Source organism: Spermophilus citellus (genome assembly GCF_964194105.1).
Source record: "Spermophilus citellus genome assembly, contig: SCAFFOLD_114, whole genome shotgun sequence".
Taxonomy (NCBI): Eukaryota; Metazoa; Chordata; class Mammalia; order Rodentia; family Sciuridae; genus Spermophilus; species Spermophilus citellus.
In genome coordinates this window covers 160,982-182,731 of record NW_027672907.1, presented here as the reverse complement: position 1 = coordinate 182,731, position 21,750 = coordinate 160,982, and the positions used below count along the sequence as shown (strand labels likewise).

General features: G+C 43.1%; 2 protein-coding genes across 2 annotated transcripts in view; one reads left to right on the top strand and one right to left on the bottom strand.

Moving 5' to 3' along the window:
- Positions 1–6,451, top strand: part of LOC308640365 (transport and Golgi organization protein 1 homolog) — a 36,683-nt gene extending 30,232 nt beyond the window's left edge. The window contains exons 14-22 of the mRNA XM_081312299.1: positions 61–162; positions 1,010–1,070; positions 1,187–1,222; positions 1,300–1,367; positions 1,489–1,589; positions 1,771–1,908; positions 2,884–2,960; positions 4,570–4,732; positions 5,751–6,451. Coding sequence (XP_081168425.1) covers positions 61–162; positions 1,010–1,070; positions 1,187–1,222; positions 1,300–1,367; positions 1,489–1,589; positions 1,771–1,908; positions 2,884–2,960; positions 4,570–4,732; positions 5,751–6,031 — 1,027 coding nt within the window. The 3' untranslated portion in view covers positions 6,032–6,451. The remainder of the gene's footprint in view (positions 1–60; positions 163–1,009; positions 1,071–1,186; positions 1,223–1,299; positions 1,368–1,488; positions 1,590–1,770; positions 1,909–2,883; positions 2,961–4,569; positions 4,733–5,750) is intronic.
- Positions 6,452–20,077: 13,626 nt separating this feature from the next.
- Positions 20,078–21,750, bottom strand: part of LOC308640375 (signal peptide, CUB and EGF-like domain-containing protein 1) — a gene marked incomplete at its 5' end in the record, with an annotated part of 80,027 nt that continues 78,354 nt past the window's right edge. The window contains 1 exon segment of the mRNA XM_081312307.1: positions 20,078–20,357. Within this exon segment, the coding sequence (XP_081168433.1) occupies positions 20,205–20,357 (153 nt within the window). The 3' untranslated portion in view covers positions 20,078–20,204.

Sequence of the window (21,750 nt, the reverse complement as noted above, 5' to 3'; positions counted from 1 at the left end):
ATTGTGGGAAGTGATATTCACAGAGAGAAACTTTTGATTTGATAACTGGCTTTATTTTAGGAAACTAAGCCAGGAAGAATATGAGAGACTAGAAAAAGAGCAGTGGCTGTCAGCTGCAGATGAAAAGGTGGTTTCCGCTGTACAGGAAGTTAAAAATTACAAGTGAGTTCAGTTTCTAAAGGAGGGTGTCAATGTCTAATGAACTAGTGTTAGCTTTCTTTTTTAATCTTTTTTTACATTATGTAGATAGAAGAAAATAGCATGGAAGTATAAATAACGAGAGGATATGAATACATTCAATTCACACAGGAGAAAAAATAAATTTCAACTTTACAAATGAAAAATGTTAACAAAAATTTACTTATACCCAATGGGCAAGACCATAGGGAACTTGGTCAATGCAAACAGTTCTGAGGGTTTTGTATGTTGTAGTAATTCATTAAGAAATCAGTTTGCTGTGTGATGTATCAAGACCCACAAAAGTGTGGCATTTGATAGACCTTGGAAATCTTCTATGGATATAATTTGAAAAAAAGAAAAAAAGTTTTAAGGAGGAAGATATTTCTAGCAGAATTACTTGAGTACACACTGATAAACAGTTAAGGAAATTATAATTTATCATTCAGAATCTCTAGCAATTAAATGATAAAGAAGTTATTAGTATTAGGTTTTTATTTTATTTATTTATTTATTTTTGGTGCTTTACTACTAAGCTACATCCTTAGACCTTTTTTTTTTTACTTTGAGACAGGGTCTCAGTTGCATAGGTTCCCACTTAATTGCTGAGACTGACCTCGAACTTGTGATCCTCCTGCCTCAGCTTCCCAATCATTGGGATTACTGGCATGTGGCATTGCACCTGGCCTGTAGTATTAGTTTTGATCACACTGGATTCATATAACTATAGAAATGTTTTTCTTATGTATGATAAAGTCTTTAAAAGTATAGCTGATGGAATAAAGGGAAAATGGTCAGAATGTTTCAAATGTTATTCAATTGTAATTCTTAGGCGGAGAATTGAAGAGATGGTAGAAGAATTACAGAAAACCGAGCGCTCATTTAAAAACCAGGTAGTAATTAATACTGTCCTGTAGTTGCAGAATTCTTTGATATCTAATACAGACAATTATAGGCTATTATAATGAGTCCCTAAAAACATATTTTTTTAATGTGTTGTCCTTTTCAGATTGCTATGAATGAGAAGAAAGCTCATGATAACTGGGTAAGATTTTTTTCCCCCTTTTCTTTATTTTGTGCATAGCCTACCGCAACTGAATTTGAATATTTTCTCTTTAATAGCTCAAAGCTCGGTCTGCAGAAAGAGCTTTAGCTGCAGAGAAAAGGGAAGCTGCTAATTTGAGACAGAAGTATGTGATTTTGGTATCTTACTATATATGTTTTATAGTGTTTTAATGTTATGCTAGATATTTTCTATGAAGGAATAGATTGCTGTTTCATAATTCAGCCCATTATTTCTCAATATTCAAGACTATTGGAAATGGCCCAAAAGATGGCACTGCGGCAATATGAACCCGTGATTGTAAAACCTATGCCGGGAAGACCAAATTTACAAAATCCTCCTCGGAGAGGTAGGGGACACTTTGTAAAAGGAGCTATTTTATTTCTTGGTGCAGAATGTATGTAAATTACTTTTTATTTCTGTGTGTAATGGTTATGAAATAATCTGAATGATTTGCTAAAGCGGGAGGTGAGGGTTGGTGTCAGGGAGAAGGCTGCCTTAAAGTAGTAACATGGCATTGTTGTCTTTAGGTCCACTGAGCCATAATGGCTCTTTTGGTCCATCCCCCGTGAGTGGTGGAGAATGTTCCCCTCCACTGACAACAGAACCAGCTGGGAGACCTCCTTCTGCTACTCTTAATCGAAAGGATACGCCTAGAAACGGATTTGGTGAGCATTCACATGTTGCTTTATAGTAAACTGCTTCAAGGTTTTGTTTTTTTTCCCCTTTTGAATATTCTAATGAAAACATAGAATTTGGGCCTGAACAATATATAGAAGATAATTTCGTACTTTATCTTAGTGAATGTTTTCTGTAAAATCTGTTCTAGAATAGAAAACATTTTTTTTTTTTTACTGGAGGTCCCTGTATTGTTTTTTTTTTTCTTTTAAATTTTACACTGTGAAGTGTAAACCTTTATCTTTAAATTAAATCTCTATGGTGTTCCTTTCCCAAATATTATAAAAGTAGTCTGAAACTTTATGTAGCATACATATTTCCAACATGAAATACTGAGTCTTATTTCCAATTCTAAACAGGACTGTAGTCTTGGTAAGATTGGAAGTCAGGTTATACAGACTAAAGAAAAGCCAGCCTATACATACTTCAAGTCTATAGCTTAAAGTTTAGGACCAGTACTTATTAATCTGCTGTTCTATCAACCCAAGGCAGTTTTTTATTTTACTTAAGTCTCTTCATAAATTGTGATTTACGTATTGGGCAACCCATTTTTTTAAAAAAAAATATTTTTAATTGTAGATGGACATGATATCTTTATTTTTTAAATGTGGTGCTGAGAATCAAACCCAGTGCCTCACACATGCTAGGCAAACACTCTATAACTGAGCTACAACCCCAACCCCTGGGCAACCCATTTTTAATGTTGCTTTCTAGTTATTGTTGAACCCTGACCTGTCCACCAGTGGTTTATTTCTTCTGAAAAATACATACAAGGGCTCTGATCTTTCTTTCCCAAGGATCAATGGATGGACCTTTACCTCGTACTGGTCTTCTGAGGCATCTGGGAAACCCGTTGCCTCTGGTAAAGGGACCAAGTAATTTCAAAGAATCTGTAATTGTGGATGGAGGATTTTTATTCTTTTCATGTTAGAATAAGTCTGAATCCATTCTTTGATCTCTAACAGACCCAGGATGTGGTTCAGCTCACATGAACAGCAGTTCCAGAAGTTCTTCTCCAGCTAAGGTGACGAATGAGGGCAAGGTAAGTTCTGTAGTTACTGTGAATCATGTGGTCATGCAGGAACATGTAGCTTTCCTACAGTACTTGCTCTTTGCTTTATCCTTCTTTGTGTTCTATTTGTACTATCCCATTTGTTTTTTAAAAAGCAAACTGTTCCCCAAGAACCTGAGACCCCCTAAGTTTCCACCATTACTTCTTTGACTGAGCATCCAGTTGGAGTAAGTACTTAGAGGTTGAGAACTGAATTGGGTTTTATTCTGTGCATTTCTGGGAAGGATGTTCAGAGCATGACACTGATCTTGTTTGCTTTAAACTGCATGCAATATTGAGCTTACTTTTCTCCTTAACTTGGGAATGTTGCTTAAGTGTGTACAACTATAATGAACTACAGAATGTGAAAAGTTATCACTCTAACTTTATATGGTGTTTCGTGTTGAATGCTCTAAGGCAAAGTAAATTCATTATAAGTTATATAATTCATCATTTTTATTTTTGTTTGGAAGAATGCTATTTAAGAATTCCTCCATTTGTGCAGACCCTATTTTGAGTGATTAGAATTAGATTGGTATCAGATTTTCTGAAAGTGAAATACTGTTTCAGTGAAACAATGATCATCTGAAATGACCTCTTGAGCCAGTCCCAAGCAATGGTCTCATTTGTTCATATAAGTGTATTCTCTTGTAACTGTGTTGCTATTATATCTGGTAGGTCTTCTGCAGCTCTATAATAAAATAAATTTTTAATTGTTTAGTTTGAAACCCATTACTCATAGGAAATGATAAATCAATATCTCAACTGGTGTACAGTAAATGAAAGTAAATATTAAAGCCTTGTCTTCCTAATTTGTGTGTATAGCACTGTGTTGGAAAATACTTATCAAGTTCCAGTGTATATATATTCCAGGAATATACATCTCTGGAGAAATCTAAGGGCAGCTTAGATAAGACCCCAAACCCCTTTGTAGTAGAAGATTTAAAAGAGAGCAAAGACCCGTTGTTAGAGAGGAGTAGAGGTGGGAAAAGCATGGCTTGGAGGCAAACCTAGGATTGAGTTCCTTTAATATGCAGTGTGGCCTTCAACAAATTATGATATTCCATTTGCTTTTGTTCCCTCTTATTTAAAACAAGACAGTCTACTTAAAGATCTCAGAGGTTGAATAATATATGAAAGACTTATTGAAGATACGCTGAATAGCAGCTATTATTACATGGGTAGAGAATGGATTTTTCATTTTATTCTGTTCATTCTTAATATGGAAGGTAATGAGCTATTGTGATGAAAGGGAAGTGATGGGGAGGGGGGGACTCCCTTTGAAATAGATTGTAGTGAATAATACAGCATGACATACTGGTCAGAAATCACCTCTGTTAATAACCTCTGCCAGTCCTCTTGCCTTTCCCTTTCCTGTGCAGATTAAATCAGTAACAAACTGCTCCCTCTTGTGGCATCCTTCTAACTTCTGTAAGCTGTCAGTGGGAATACACAGGAGGGGTGGGTAGAGTTTTGTTGCACTGATGGTGTTCTCTGGACAGGTGCCTGTTTTGGGTTTTAGCTTTTATCAGTGTTGGTACTTTGTCTTCATACGTAGGAATTTTAAAACTTTCAACTGCTTTCAAATCTTAAATCGCAGGCTAATATGGCTATGAAAGGGCCCCCTCCTTTCTCAGGGGTACCCTTCATGGGCCTCCCTATGGGACCCCCGATGGGACGACCTCCACCACCTCCCATTCGGTATGGACCGCCACTTCAGCTCGGTGGGCCTTTTGGGCCTCGGCCAATTCCTCCACCATTTGGTATGATGATCTGAACAGTAGTGATTGACTTATAAATCACATTCATCTTTCATTTCTATTGCTTGCTAAAACAGTTGGTTGCTATCTCAGGTCTTAACAATAAAAGGATAAAGCTGAGTACATTTTAACTTTTCCTCCAGTTTTCTGGGATATATGGGACACTACATAATCTTATACTGAGATAGGCAATAGCTATCTCTCATAGACAAGGATAAGGGGCTATATACAGAAAATCCAGAAATATTACTTCTGCAGATGTTTGTTGAAAATCTGTTGATGCGCACTGCAATAGATGGAAAGGTGGATGAGACACATGCCATAACTTAAAATTTTGTCACAAATATGAAAATCCAATAACATAAAGTTTGTAATCACCCATAATGGAAGCATAAGCAGTAGGTTATAGAATATAGAAAAGGAGAAGTCAAACCCTCCTTACCTTGAGAAACGTCAGAGGGAAGTGTTAAAGAGGAGGATTTAACAGTGACCTAATAAATGTTGCTGATTTAATTAGGTGGCTGTGGAAGGCCTTTTCCATCCAGGAGGGCATGCACCTTGATTCTGATGGCATGTGTAAAGTCCATGCTGAAATACTTCATGAATTTTTAATGGATACAGTAATAAATAGTGGGATTTCCTTTTATCAAAATTTCTTTGATGTAGTAAAGTTCTTATTTCATAATCTATCATCTTGTCATGGTAATATAGTACTTCCAAATATAAATGGAGCTCTTGTGAGATAGAAATAATTCTGCAGTTACATAGTAGGGAAAGAAAAAAGACAAGCCTGGAGCTAGGTAGAGCCATGTTTAAATCCTTAATATGTTGCTTCATGGCTGGTTGGCCAAAGGCTATAACCTAAACTTGTTCCATCTCAGTTTGCCTCATCTGGCAAGTCAGGATGTTCACCAGTTGATGTTCTAGGCTTGGGAGAAATTAAAGACTATATTAACATACTTGAAATCACCCTAGTTCAGAAATTTCTGGGTGTTTACATAACTTCCTTTTTATTTTCCAGGTCCTGGTATGCGTCCAATAGGCTTCAGAGAATATGCACCAGGTGTTCCACGGGATTTGCCTTTTGACCCACATGATTTTTTTCCAGGACCCACACCATTTAGACCTTTAGGCTCATTTGGCCCAAGAGAGTACTTCATTCCTGGTGCCACATTACCACCTCCAACTCATGGTCCCCAAGACTATGGGCCACCACCTGCTGCAAAAGACTTAATGCCTTCAGGCTTTAAAGATGAACCTCCACCTACACCTGACTCTCAGAGTCATGAGGGCTGTTCATAGGCCTTAAAATAGGGCCCAACCTATTCATTGTGGTAAAAGATTATTGGCTTCAAAATTAAAAAGTTTATTTTAAATGGTTTATGTTTCTAGAATGAAGCTGCCTTGGTGCAGTATACATTTTGAGCCAAAAATATTTTCCCCCTAAATATCCCCCACTTAAGCTAGAAGAATCCTTCCAACTTTAAAATGTGCAATAAGGAATACCTTTGTTTTAGTTAATGTAGCACATACAATTGCTAAATGATTTAGAATGTCATAATTATGGACATTTCCTGTGGAAATGCTTTAAGAACATGTATTTCCATTATCCTATTTTTAGTGTATTCCAGTTGATACAGAGAAATGGTGTTTTATAAGCTTGATTTTTCTCTTCCAATATCTGGTCACAGAGACTGTTAATGCTAAAAATGTTTACTCAAAGATCATAAACTTCATTTTCCTTCTTGCTGAAGTTCTTTGTTGTAATAGTTCATAAAAAATTGTTTATTAATATTTCCCAAGTGTCTGTTGATTCATTGGATCGTCATGAGACTTTGTGCCATTGGGGAAGCATGTCAACTCACTCTCAGAACTGAAGATGGTGACTTGACAGCATATTCCCTGTTGCTCACTGTTAAGGAGGCTGGACCTTGGTCAACTGTGGACTTCTACAGAGGATTTCTTTTACTTGTGAGAAGTCTTGTGGCTCTATTTTTGTAGCACATTCATGTACTTTTTTCTAACCACTGTCCATGTGAGAATGGTTTTCTGAGAATGAGTTTACATTAGTAGCAAGAGTTGTTTGACCTGAAGTTCTACTGCTTTTGCCATTATTGCATTATAACAGTAAAATATAAGGTGGTATGTTGTGTCTATAAAAAATAAGGAAATTTCTTTTTAAAAATGTACACACACACTCTTCTCTTTCCCATACCTTGCCACTGATTTTCAAGGAATATGATAAAAAAATTAGAAAAGTATAATCCTCTGAGAAAGAATGAATGAAACTCTAAGGCTTATAATGTCTTTAATCAGCAACTATGGGCTGGATTAAATTCTTTTTTTGATAGATACTCAAATATATTTTATTTAAAAATCAATTAAAGCCAAGTCCTGAATCTGTAACTACTGTCTTTAAAACAATGTTTCTAAGAACTAGCTCTCCAGAGTTGTAATTTTAATTACCGCAATTTTAACAGTACATTTTAAGAGGTTTAAGACTTAAATAAAATTATAAAAGCCTGGTACTTTTGTTTACTGCTAGACCATATTCTTCCATTCTTTTAAGTTCTAGAAAGTAATAGGATTGTTGAAACCTAGAACATAACATATCATTGTTCTTTTTATGTCCCCTAAGTATTCTGAAAATAGGGGCAAAGTGTGAAACAAAATCTCTAAACTACTGAAGATAACTCAGAATAAAAAAGAATTTGAGTCCTTTAGGAAGAATTCAATCTACATAACCTCCATTTAATATCAGAAGCAGCAGCTGTGTGTAAGAGGAAAACCATATAATAGCTTATGCCATTTTTAACCATGTAAAATAAAATTTAAGTCACAAATACCAATTTTGAATGTATCTTTCAACCTCTACAGGACATAAGGCAATGCTGAAGTTACTATAACCTCTAATTTTAAAATAGCATTTAAATAAAGGTGATGTTAGCTAGGAAGATAGATTTTCAAGGAAAGGAAGATTTATTTTTTTATTCAAAGCAACAGTAGTTTTCCCTCTAAAGCCTTTTTTGTATCTATTCTATTAGTAAGCTATAATGCGTTCTATGTAGTTTATCTGAGCAGTTCTGAACCCACCCATAGTTGCCTCTCCTTACATCCATCTGATTGTACCACTTCTGTAGCAAAGCCCAAGGTAGCTGCCCATATACAGGTTGTGTAGAGAATACTGTCCCTTGATTCAATTATACTTTTGTATCTCAAAAGTTTTAGAAGTCCTCTCCAGCAAATTGTGTTTGAGTTTAGTTACTAAAATCATTTCATTTGTGAAGCAGTAGTGTTTCAACCTGAAAGTATTACTGCTATAGTTGTAATTATTGTCCAGTGACTCATCCCCTCCCACACTAGAAAGTAAATTTAAACAACCTTTTTTTTTTGGGGGGGGGTGTTTGGTCATTCAGGTCTGAATTAAAGCTAAGCTGATGACAATGTTCAATTTAAGTTTGTTTAATGCTGATGAAAGACATTCATACAAAGCATCCTCTTTTTTTCATATAACCCCATTATTTGGTGGCAGCTGGGGTTGTGGCTCAGTGGTAGAGTACTTGCCTAGCACAGGCAAGGCCCTGGGTTTAATCCTCAGCACCACATAAATAAATAGAGGTTAAAAAAAGCATTCTTATGTGAAGGATGCTAAATGTTTCTTCATATAAATTATCACTTTGAGGGGCTGGGGTTGCCTGTGAGGCACTGGGTTTGATCCTCAGCACCACATATAAATATAAAGGTACTGTGTCCATCTACAACCAAAAAAAAGTTTTTTTTTAAATTATCACTTTGATATACATGTTTTATAGTCTATGAGAAAACAGAAAGAACAATGTATCAGTTTTCTACATTTTAATATTAGATTTTAAGGGAGCAACATCAAACATCAGTAACATCAAACAAAAAGGTACTGAGTACTCCACAGGGTACAGAGTGCTGCCAAGCACCTTGGAAAGTTTACATGACATGGAGAAGATGAGGCCCTTCTCTTGAGAAGTTTACAGTCTGGAAATTTTGACTACTCAGAGTTTCAGTTGAGTGAACATTTTATTAAGGCAAATTCTTCATTTCCTAGAACTACTGTAGACTGAACTATTTTTGCACTTGTGAAATTAACCCAATCCAGATGAAAGAAAAGACTAAATTTGGTTGAGAATTCTTTCAGGCTCATATAGTTTTATTAACATTCATCTAGTAAACAAAATTGACCTAATATACAACTGAAAAATTAAAGACTAGATCTCTTGACAAAGGAAAGGAAGTTTAATAACCCCACCAGGAGCTTCTGAGCGTTCTGATTTCTTGCTGGCACTTGTCATTCTAGGGCATTTTGATTATAGTCCTCTTATTGGTTGTGAGGTATTATCAACATTGTGATTTTGATTGGCATTTCCCTCCTGACTAATGATGCTGAACATCTCTGCAGGTGCTTATTGGCCAGTTACATATCTTCTTTGGAGAAATGTCTATCCGTATTCTTTGCCCATTTAAGAATTAGGTCATTGGTCTTATTGTTGAATTGTCAGTTATATATTTAAGATACTAGACCCTTGGTGGATATATGATTTGCAAAGATTTTCTCCCATTTTGTGAATTACCTTTTTACTTGTTTTGTTTCGTTTTTGTCATACTGGGGATTGAATCTGGTGCCAGGGCGTCACGCATGCTTAGGCCAGCACTCCACCACTGAGCCACACCCTCAGCCCTTTTTTATAAAATCTGATTTTGAGACAGGGCTTCGCTAAGTTGCCGAGTCTGGCCTTGAACTTGCAATCTTCCTGCTCAGTTTCCCAAGTTGCTGGGATCACAGACATGCGCCACCACACCCCACTAAGTTCTTCATCTTTGTTAATTTGTTTTCAAGATTGTTCTGATTCTCCTAGGTTCCTCATATTTCCATCTGAACTTTAGGATCTGCATGTCAATTTCTGCCAGAAATAGGGATTGCTTTGACTGCAGAGGTCACTCTGGGGACTCTTGCCATCCTAATATTTAGTCTTCCAAGCCAGACACATAAAGCTTCTTTAATTTCTTTCAAAGGTGTTTTGTGGTTTTTGTTTTATATTTGTTCTGTTAAACTTACATAAGTATTTTATTCTTTTTGATACCATTATAAGTGGAATATTTTTCTTTACTTCCTGATTATTCATTGTTGGCATACAATTGATTTTTCTGCATTGATCTTGTAACAGAGCTGATTTCGTTATCTCTAATGCCTTTTTGTGGATTCCTTAGTATTTTCTGTATACAAGATCAGGCCACCTACAAATAGAGACAGTTTTATTTTTTTTCCACTATACCTTTTGTTTCTTTTTCTCACCCAATCGTCCTGGCTCAGCCTTCCAGGACAGTGGTGAGAGCAGACATCCTGGTCTTGCCTGCTTAAAGATCCATCTCTGTTGTTCATGATCTATAGTTAGTTAATTTTCATTGCTATATAACATTTAGTTGTGTGATTGTTCTGCAGTCCTCCATTGACAGGTTATTGAAGCTTTTTGCTCTTACAAACATGAGGCTATGACTATTCTTGTATGTTTTCTGGTACATTATTTAAAAAATATTTATTCTCAAGTTCTAGGTGGACACAATATCTTTATGTTACAGTTATGTGGTGCTGAGGATCGAACCCAGTGCCCCGATCACACTAGGCAGGCACTCTACCACTGAGCCACAACTCCAGTACATTTTTAAAAAAATATTTTTTTAGTTGTAGTTGGACACAATACCTTTATTTTATTTATGTATTTTTATGTGGTGCTGAGGATCAAACCCAGCGCCTTGCAAACCCAGTGCTATGTGAGCGATCTACTGCTGAGCCACAATTCCAGACATCTTTTGGTACATTTTTTAAAAAAGGAGGTTCTCTAGTAAATTGAGTCTAGTAAATCCTGTCTGATTCTTGTATCAGACTTTTTTTTTTTTTGGTGCTGGGGACTGAACCCAGGGCCTTGTGTATGCAAGGCAAGCACTCTACCAACTGAGCTATATCCCCAGCCCACCCTCAGACTTAATTTTTGCCAACCTGGTGCCACCACGGTATTTCTTTGTTGTTGTAATGTGTATTTCCATTATATTTTTAAAATATTTTTAGTTGTAGATGGGCACCATATCTTTATTTTATTTATTTATTTTTATGTGGTGCTGAAGATGGATCCCAGTGCCTCACACATGTGAGATAAGCACTCTACCACTGAGCTCCAACCCCAGCCCTCCATTTTTTTTAAACATTTTAAAAATAGTTGTAGTTGAATGCAATACCTTTATTTCATTTATTTATTTTTATGTACTGCTGAGAATAGAACCAGTGCCTTACACATGCTAGGCAAGCGCTGTACCACTAAGCCAAAATGCCAGCCCTTTTTGTACAAGTTTTTAAGCATTTCTTTAATATTTAAATCTTAATGCATTTGATATGTATTGCATGTGTATAAGTATGAGATATAAACCCAATAGTATTTGTTTTGATATGTGGATAAGGAATTTTCCCATCTCCATTCAGTGACCTGCAGTGCCACAGCTGTTGTTCCAAATGTGTTCAACTTGTACAAACTCTAAACAGTCTTAATCTCTCTAGACTTCAGTAACACAGGACATCTGCTTGGAGTCATTCTCCAAATTCTTCTTTAAAAGGGTCTTGGCCACTCTTAATCATTTGCTTTTCCATTTATAGTTAGGGAAAGATTTTATTTTATTTTATTTTATTTTATTTTTTTATAAAGAGAGAGTGAGAGAGGAGAGAGAGAGAATTTTTAATATTTATTTTTTAGTTCTCGGCGGACACAACATCTTTGTTGGTATGTGGTGCTGAGGATCGAACCCGGGCCGCACGCATGCCAGGTGAGCGCGCTACCGCTTGAGCCACATCCCCAGCCCCTAGGGAAAGATTTTAAATGACAGATTCAATTGTTAGCTTTAAGATTGATCTGAATTTCTATTTCTTATTATGTTGTTTGGTAAGTTAAGTTTTTCTAGGAATTTTTCTGTTGAGTCTAAATCTTCAGACCTATTAAAAATTTTTTTTTGTAGTAGTAAATGGACAGAATACCTTTATTTTATTATTTTTATGCGGTGCTAAGGATCAAACCCAGTGCTTCACATGTGTTAGGCAAGCGCTCTGCCATTGAGCCACCACTCAGCCCTCGTCAGACCTATTGACATAATAGTTCTCCCAATTTCCCAGAAACTTCTTTAAAATGTGGATTTTATTTGTGTAAATGTGTTCTATATTTAATCTCTTAATCCTAAAATGCATAGAAAGGCAATAATTGACATCCACAATTTATTTGCCAAAACACCTCAATTTGATCACTAAGCTCTCAGCATTTAGAGGAGGTTCAAAAATACTATAATATGTAACAGGTTGGTCCCACACTGACCAGAGGTGAAGCCTTGAATCGCCACAGCATATGGAGCAAGGCTGAAATATGAGCCGTCTGCTCATAAGGAATCTGGTTCACTGTATTTTGGGACCTGGGGGATCAGGTCCGTCCACACGAGGCTGGGCTGTCTCAGCCCCATTGTCCAGTCTGCATAGGCCTGACCTTTTGCCCCTGTCTTTATGGGGTCTTTTGTAGAAATGTCTGGTGTGCTGTGTGGTTAGAGAAGGACATCAATGTTCCCTCCTGCAACTTTCTTTTAATGATGGTAAAATAGAAGTGATGTAAAATTTATCATTTTAGCAATTAAAAAAGAATACAGTTCAGTGGCATTATACATTATCGGACTGCTGTTACTTCCATCTGTGTGTAGAACTTTCTCCAACTGAAAATCTGCACCCATTAACACTAACTCCCCATTTTCTCCTCCTCCAGCCTCTGGGGACCACCATTCTATGTGCTACTGTGATTAAACACAGGGGCACTCTACCACTTAACATAACATATTTTGAGAAAGGGTCTCACTAAGTTGTCCAGTCTGGTCTCAAACTTGTCATCCTCCTACCTCAGCCTCCTGAGTCACCAGGATTACAGGTGTGCACGTCCATGCCTGGCTGCACTCTGTCTCTATGAATTTGACTACTCTAGGCATCTAAGTGGAATATATAGTAATTGTCCTTTTGCATCAGGCTTATTCTAGTAAACATAATTCCTTAAGGTTCACCCATGTTGTAGTATGTGTCAGAATTTCATTCCTTTTTAAGGCTGAATAATATTCCTTGGTATGGATTGACCACATTATGTTTACCTATTCATCTGTCAATGGACACTTGAGCTGTTCCTACCATTAGCTATTGTTAATAACGCTGGTGTGAATGAAAACGGGTGTGCAAATGCCTGTTCAGGTCTCTTCTTCCCATTCTTTTGGGAATAAGGAGAAGAATATGGAGAAGTCTTGAATGTTTTTGGTAGTCCTGTTGGAGGCACCCAGGGTCTTGCACATGCTGAGCATGTGCTCTACCCCCCAGCCAAACCCTCCTCAGACTTTAAACCATTCTGTTAAACCAAGGAATGAACTATCACTTATTTAGAACATCGCTTGGTATATTGTGAAGCTGTTTTTCTCCTGTTGAGTGTGTGACACCTGGAGGGCTATTTTTGAGGAGCATGGTCATTGCCAGCCTTTATGGGATTCTGGATTTCTTCTAAATTCTAGTGAAAGCCATGGGCCATAGTCTCAGAGAGGTGCACGCACAGCATTGGGCATCTATTCTGGGGGAGCTCAGATTCCCCGAGGCTCATGGTGATTGTGGCTTCTAGATTAAAGCCTCTGTATAAGAGAGCAAAATGTAAGTTAGGAGGGGAAATGGATTTGAGACGGACATTTTACTTCCTGGTAGTTCATTTAGGAGCACGAACACGGCCGTGGGGCGCCCTCTGCTTCCCCACACACAGGCTCCAGCCCTTGCTTTGCCTGGGGAGGACATTGGAGCCCCTTTACTTCCAGCTGTCAACAGAGCCATGCAATTTCTTAGTATTTTTCTGATTCCAGTTGCTTCCCCCCACCCCCACTATGGTGGCCTCCAGTGGATAAGAGAAAAGAGCAACATTTAGGTTTATTTTTTGTTTATTATTAAAGTGAATTTCACAAACATTTATTACATGCATATGAGAATACGGTGGAGAAAACACAGCTTTGAATACTTGAGGCAACTAAAAGGACACGGTGGCTGTGACGGTATCTGTCACCCTCACAGTGGATTGTTGCCAAGGGCCTGTCCTGGAAGGCACCTTCACAGGCTCAAGGAGAAGGAATGGGCAGAGTGCAGCCATCTGTGGCCTGTCTGCAGAGCGCTGTGACCTGGCTGCTTAGTGCCTGGGCCTCCCTGCAGGTGTCCTTGGCCTTCAGACTGAAACGACCTCCTCCTGGCCAGTCGCTCTCTCCTCCTGCTCTGTACAGGGCTCTGCTGAGGCACAGTGGTGCCCTCCTGAGCCACCTGGGGGCCTCCAGGTCTGCCACTGCCTCCCTGAGAGCAGGATGGGCACCTGTGGCAGGTTAGGGCATGGTGCCAACTTGTGTCTGAATGGTGAGTGCCTGTCCCCTCCCCTAGAGGAGACGAGGTCTGGCCTCTCTCTGAGTGAGTGCTCAGTGCTTGGTAAGAAGGGAGGGAACTGAGGTCAAGGCTACCCTGCCTGCTTGTGCTATCCTTTCCACCCTTTGTGTCCCCAACTTGCTGCTGCCTGGCTGACTCAGCTGAGGTTCCAATCTGTAAAATTCAGCTCAGCCAACACACACATTGGGAATCGAACTCAGGGGCATTCGATCACTGAGCCACATCCCCAGCCCTATTTTGTATTTTATTTAGAGACAGGGTCTCACTGAGTTGCTTAATGCCTTGCTTTGAACTCGTGATCCTCCTGTCTCAGCCTCTTGAGCTGCTGGGATTATAGGCGTGCGCCACTGCACCCGGCTCAGCCAACATTTTGCAGAGACATTTCCTGCACTGCTTCCATAGGCTTGGGTTTGACTTCCAGCTGCATAAACCTCTGACTCTTCACCTTGGGTGTGTCACTTGGTCTCCCAGAGTCCTAATGTCCCACACCAAGGAACAGGTTGCGCCCTGCCAACCTTGCAGGGCTGAAGGGATAGTCTCTGTGGAAGGAAGAGTGTTGGGCTCAGCATCTGGATGTAGGAGCCCCTGAGTGAAAGTTCACTGTGCCCCCATCATTTCTTCCGGTTGAGGCTGGGTGTACAGATGATTTCAAAGGACCCGCGCAGGAGCTGCCACGCTGGTGTGGGGGGCTGTGGGAAAGCAGGGTCCACTCTACAGGGGCTGCTTGAGCAGGGTGCTGGGAGGTGGCGCAGGCCACACCCAAGTCAGCTAGGCTCTGAGGATGACCTCCACACCTGCCTTTCCAAGAGACCACTTGCTGGTTTCAAAGTGTTCCAGGCATTTTCTAAGTCCTCTGGCCTTTGCTCTGAATGACCTCAGTTGGGTGTTGTCACCTTGGTTGGAAGGGCTGAGCTGCCACCATGAGTGTCTTTGGTGAAGCTAAGGGGTCTTGCTATGCAGTTTGCCAGGCTGATCAAACTTTCCAGGAGGAGGTGTGGTATCTGGCGCCCCTGGGAGAAAAGAAAGTCCCCTCTCTCTGCAGGTCAGGACTGTGTGGGCGAGGCCAGTGGTGACGTGGGGTAGAGACGTCCAGGCAGGCTGCCGCCCCTGCATCTGTGGCAGCGCTCTGGCTCCCTGTCTTCCTAGGAGCCCAGCACACAGGCAGTGCTTGCCACAGGACCCAGCTTACTCATACCTGGTTTGTGCTGGGCTGGTGGAGACACTGGAGTCTACTTGTCTCCTCGAGTGTCACTGACCACCCACTGGTACTCTGGCTCCAACAGTCTGCACTTCCTGGCCGAGTGGCAGAGCTTTTGCTTCCAGAAGCTGTTCGTGGGTCCTGTTCCTTGGAAGCACAGGGGACAGTGTGGCTGTTGGGAATTTACTAAATGGCCACTGAAGCAGGATCTGAGGTTGCTCAAGGCCAGAGTCCGGGCATGGGCCGTGCTGGCTTCTCCACGACAGTGGGGAGGATCCGCACCCTGTCCTTGGCTTCCGTCCTTCTTCAGGCCTTAGCGCATACGTCTGCCCTGCTTGGGCCCAGTCCTCTTGCCCACGTCTCCCCTGTACCTCCACCATGAAGCAAGTGCAGCGGTCGCCATGTAGCCGATCTGCCTCTGGCTGTAACGTGTGAACTCAAGGAGATGGTCCTGGCATCCTGGAAGGTCCCCTGGGAGTACCAGGCCCTGAGGACCAGGGTTGGCTTTGGGTTTAACAGCTGGGACCCAGAGTTTCCCAGGGTGAGGCTGGCGTGGAGAGACAGGGCAGACCCTACTTGGACTTCAAGACATCCAGATGGTGAAGGGTGGCAGTGAGAAGGAGGCCAGGGTGGTGGCCTGTGAGGGCAGCTAGTAAACTGGGGCTGCCGACTACCTGGTCCTCAAGTCCTCTTTTGTGGGATGAGAGCTAAAAAATGGGCTTGACAATAAGAGAAGAAAGAGGGTTCTGTATTGCCCCTGTCCTGCTCTGCCCTGGGGTCACTGGGCATGATGTGGCCACAGTGGCAGTGAGAGCCATGGAACATGAGAGGATGTGGGGGGCAGCCTAGTGGGCATGTGGGAGGCTTCTTTCTGGAAACCAAGGCTGATCAGGGACGGTGGCCAGCCAGGGGTGGTGCAGTCCCCAGGAGGGGTGGTGCAGTCCCCAGGAGGGCTGGTCAGTTGACCCTGACCTGTCTGCTGCTCTCCACAAACCCGAGCTGGACTTGAGGAGAGATGGCACCGAAAGCAGGGTCAGTACAGCTGGGCACCCAGCTCTGCAGCGTGGGCAAGGGCCACTCACACCTGCATCCCAAGCCCTGTTGTGGCCTGGAGGAGGGGCCGTGCCCTGCTGCCTGTCTCTGTGACTCTGCATCTGCAGGAAGAACTCAGGGGATCTGAAGAGCTCTTTCTTGTTCTCTCTGGTTTTTGAGAGAATTAAAGGAGGAAACCCTTTAAGAAGTGCAGTGGTTAATTTTATGTGGCAACTTGACTGTGCTAGGTTGATTCCAGATAACCATAAGTGCTCTTGGTGGTCTGACTGTTGGGTGTAACCAGAAGAGATCAGCCTGTTATCAGAGGGCTGAGCCAGTCAGGCCCTGTCCAGTGTGGGTGGCATTTTCTGATGGTCCCAGGGCTCCAACAGGCCAAAGAGGTGGGGGAAGGGCACATTTACTTTCTTGGAGCTGGGTGTCCTTCTTCTTTGGTCCCCAACATTGGTGCTCCTGGTTCTTGGGCCTCGGACTCCAGGACTGCCCCTGCTCACAGCTTCTCAGGCTTTGTGCTCACCCTGAATCCCACTGAGGGCTCTCTTGGCTCTCTGGCTTGCAGAGAGCACCTCATGGAACTTTGAGGCCACCTCCATGATCTCTGATCTCCCATAATAATGTCCATGTGCACACGCTGTTGGTCCCATTTTCCTAGAGAACCCCAATAAAGAGGACAGACCCTTCTCTGTGCCCTTCCTAGGGCATCTGTCTCTCACTTATGGGGGTGACTGATGGCTTGACAAAGGGACAGAGGCTTCTTTCTGGAAACCAAGGATGATCTGCAGGGATGGTGGCCAGCCAGGGGTGGTGCAGTCCCCAGCAGTGCTGTTGACCCTGACCTGTCTGCTGCTCTCCAAAAACCCGAGCTGGACTTGAGAGATGGCACTGAAAGCAGGGTCAGTACAGCTGGGCACCCAGCTCTGCAGCGAGGGTAAGGGCCACTCACGCCTGCATCCCAAGCCCTGTTATGGCCTGGAGGAGGGGCCGTGCCCTGCTTCCTGTCACCAGCCATGGATCTTGAGACTGCTTGCTGGCCTGTGTGTCCACAGTCATGTTTCACGTGTGTTTCTCAAACTGCTCACCTCTCACCCGCCAGGCTGGGCTGGGGATCAGGAGACCTGAGGCCACTTGACATTGGTGGTTGGAGTTCATTGTAAGATGCTCCCATGTTCCTGGGAATTTTAAAGTTTGTTAACCTGAATAATATAGAACATTCCCTCTGCTCGTCCTCTTGCTGGCAGCAGGCGGTCTGAGGCTTCGCAGACCCTGGGTGCGTGAAGTCTCAGCTGGCTCCGTCCTGGGCTCTGGCTTCCTGGCTGGTGGGACGAAGGCAGCCCTGAGGAGACTCTGAGAGGGAGGCAGCAGGCCCATGGGGAAGCTGCACTGAAGCCAGGCCTTGTGACCCAGGCCACCTCTGCCTCAGGCCGCCTCTGCCTCTGGGCCACGTCCTCTTGGGTAGGCCTCAGGCCTCACAGCCTTATTTCTTGGTGACATGCAGGCACACTTCAGACCCCAAGGTCATAGCCACAGGCCCCTTCCTAAGTTTATGGCTGGATATTTACACCCCTTATTCAGGGGCCCAAAGGGAGGCTGCCTTCCACTGTGTCCTGAGGGCAGTGATGTCACTGTGAAGGGACTGGGACAGGGCCAACCCTCCAACCCAGCATGGGAGCTCAGTTCCCTAAGTTCATATTCACAAGGTGTCCAGGGCCAGCCCATGCTGCACCTGCCTGGCAGCTCCTGTCTCCCACACAGGGGGTGAGTGCTGGGGGGACAGTAGTGGCACCGAGTGTTTATAGCTGCTGAAGAGAGCACCCCTACAGTACCCACAAATAGAAGTGTGTATATATATATATGATACCGCTGTTGACCGGTGACGAGTTCTTGCTTTCCCGATGTTGAAGAATAACACCAAAGAAGCACGCCGAGGCAAGGTCAGAGTACAAATTAGAAGTTTATTAGAGGACAGCAGAAAAGACTTCTCCCGGAGGAAGAAGGGGACCCAAGAGGTGGAATCCGTGGAAGTGCAGTTGTTTCCCCTTTTTATAGGTTTGGTGATGAAATGTAGGTTGGAGAGCCTGAGGGGTGGGGCACTTCTTTGTGATGGGCTATCTTTAAGTTTGCTGGGGGCTGTTCATTAACACTTCTTTGAGGTGGACTTTGGCCTAGGGCCTTTGCGGGACTTGTCAACATTCCATTGTCCTGTGTTTTCCCTGAGTCATTCCCAGCATGGCCTCCATTTTAGATTTTACTCGGTATTAGACCCGATTTACCTAACTACACTGACTACCTAACTTTAAATCTGGCTTCATTCCCCCCTCTAATTTGGGAACTCCTTACTGCTGTAAGGAAAGGGGGCGAAGAAGATCTTTCTGGCTTCTTCAGGCTGACAAAAGGGGCGATGTTGGGGCAAGCAGTTTGGAGTCCCCCTTTAAAAATCGGGTCTATCGAGTGGTCCATGATAGAAGTCTGATTGAGAAGTAATAGACTGGAAGGCCATCTGAGTGATGGGTGGTCTATAAGAGAAACAAGAATTCATTAGTACTGGAACCAGATTGATGCAGCAATAAATCCCATAGCACAGGAATATGCCAATGAGTATGATGGCAAAGACAAAGACTAACAATGTTTTCCACCAGGAAGTACCAAGAACCAGGAGCTAAGATATTGTCTCCATGACAAAGTTGCTGAGGACATGGCTTCTATCTGAGCATGTAAATCTTTAAGGATATTTGTCACATTGCCAGAAATGTCAGGGATGTAAACACAACATTTAACTTTTAGGGTTACAGTTGTCTTTCCCTTAAGATATAGTTTAATAATTTAATATCATCTGATCTTGCAAAATCCTTTTACTAGTATGACTTGTGTCTAATAGAAAACTTTAATTCTGTTACCTAGGGCTGGATACTCATACTAGCAAACACCAAGCCTACCTGTGTAGGTTAGAAATAAAGGACTTAAGCTAAAAACTACTCTGGCAGTTCCTTTTGATAGTTATCAGGCATTCCTGTCTGAGGATCTCTTTTGTAGCCTCCAGTTTACTTATTGTTGAAGGTTATATTTAATATATATATATATATATATATATATATATATATATATTTGTATTTATATTTATACATATGTATATAGCACTTCATCAGCCGTTCTAGCAGGACTGGCGAAGACCTCCACTCCTCCCTCAGCAGCTCTCTTCTATCTGTCACAGAGTCCTTAGACCCCAGTGACATGGCACCATGTCCTGCGATCCTGGCTGGAGGAGTTGGCAGAGTAGTAGCCCTACAAGTGCTGACACAGGCTTGTCACCTCAGAGATGGTGCCTCCACCTGTCCTTCCTTCTCTGCTGGCTTCCTGTGGGTGACAGGGGCCAAGCTCACAGAGCCTCCAGGAGGGTGCCACTCTCCTCTCTCCCACAGCATCAGGCAGAAGCGCATGCTCTCTGGTGCCCTCCGCGTGTCCTGGCCAGGCAGCGTGCGCCAGAACCGGCTCAGGGGAAGTACTACTGGTGTCTGGGGATGAGAGGCGAAGGGCAGAAGGCTTTAGAAGCAGTGTCCCATGGGGGCCCAGCTCAGCCTTGGCCCTCCACTGGCTGGTGGCCTTCCTGAAGTGCACGCATCATGGGCTTCCCCAGGCAACGAGGTGGCCCACAGAGCTGCCTTTCAGCCCCACGACAGAGGGAAGGAGCTCTTCTTCCTTGGCTCCCTGGCCATTCCCGAGCAGGACAGCTCTGAGTGTTATTTGTAGGGCCGCAGGAATCGGGACACTTTGGAACGTAGCAGTTTGATGAAGGACCGGGGGAACATCTCCTTGGACTCCTGGGCTGTGTACTTGAAGTAGTTCTGCGGGTGTGCCAGCACGTCGAAGAGCGCCTTGATCAGCTTCTTGTCCTGCAAGACATGGTGAGATGAGGTGGGTGAGGTGGGGCCAGGGCATTCCACTGGGGGCCTGGAAGGGATGGGGAGCAGGGTTTCAGGATCCCCCAAATCTCTTTACTACAGATAGTCCTTTGGTTTTAACAGTGTAATTGTATTTTTTCCTTTCCTTTTAACATTTGTTTTTATATTTATTTAGTTACAGTTGGACACAATAACCTTGTTTTATTTATTTATATATGGTGCTGAGAATAGAACCCAGGGCCTTGCACGTGCTAAGCAAGTGCTGTACTGCTGAGCCACAACCTCAGCCCATCCATTTTACATTTTTTAATAGTTTTTTTGTGGTGCTGGAGAGGGAATCTGGGCCCTAGTGCACACTGGGCAAGTGCTCTGTCATTGAGCCACATCCCCAGCCCCATGTAGCTGTTTTTTTTTTTTTTTTTGCTTTTTAGTTATAGGTGGACACAATATCTTTATTTATTTATTTATTTTTATGTGATGCTGAGGATCAAACCCAGTGCCTAACGCATGCTAGGCGAGTGCTCTACCTCTGAGCCACATCCCCAGCCCCATGTGGCTGGTTTTTTAGTAGCCTACCGGCATGAATGCTTTTATTAAGAGCATCTGTTGGTAATATAACACTCTGAAAACCAGAGCGTGCTGAGGACCGAGCAAGGCTTCGCAGCCACAGCCGCACCTTGAGCTTGCAGCTCCCTGGTCACTAGCTCCTCGACCCTGGAAAGCCCTCGGCAGCTCTACATCTCGAGGAGGCCCCTGGACAGCAGGGTCAGGACCCCCACTCTGAGGGCTGCAGTGAAGACGTAGAGTGTGGCCCCCAGCAGAGCCTGGCTACAGAAGGGCTCAGGACAGCTCTCCAGTGTGGGTGCAGGTGGCACCTGGCTCCTCCTCCCTGAGTGGCCTCTGGAGGAGCATGCACAATCTACTACCTGATGCCATCATGGGCCACTCAGAAGGAAGCACTGAGGGGTGGACTGAGACTTGGCTGGGGTATTCTGGAGGGCAGGCCCAGCGGTGGGCTCTTGGCAGAGGCCTGTAGCCTGGTTCCTGCAAGGCCTCCACAAATGGTGACCTCCTGCTTCTGGGCCTGGAAGGTCGTCAGCTTACTGCCTCTGGCCACGCTTGCTGCTGGGTTTGACCTGTTCAGACACACTCTAACCCTTCTCACACAACCACATGTACACACGTGCACACAACTTGCCACACACACGCACCACAGGTCCTTCCTACGTGCATTGCTGCCCTTGAGGAACAGCACCCCTGGCGCTGCTCCTCTGCCTCAGGGCTCCATGCTGGGCACCAGCTGTGGGGCATGAAGCCCTGCAGCCCCTCTCACAGGGATGCCGGGACCACATAGTCATGAAACAGACCCAAGGTGCAGTGCTCA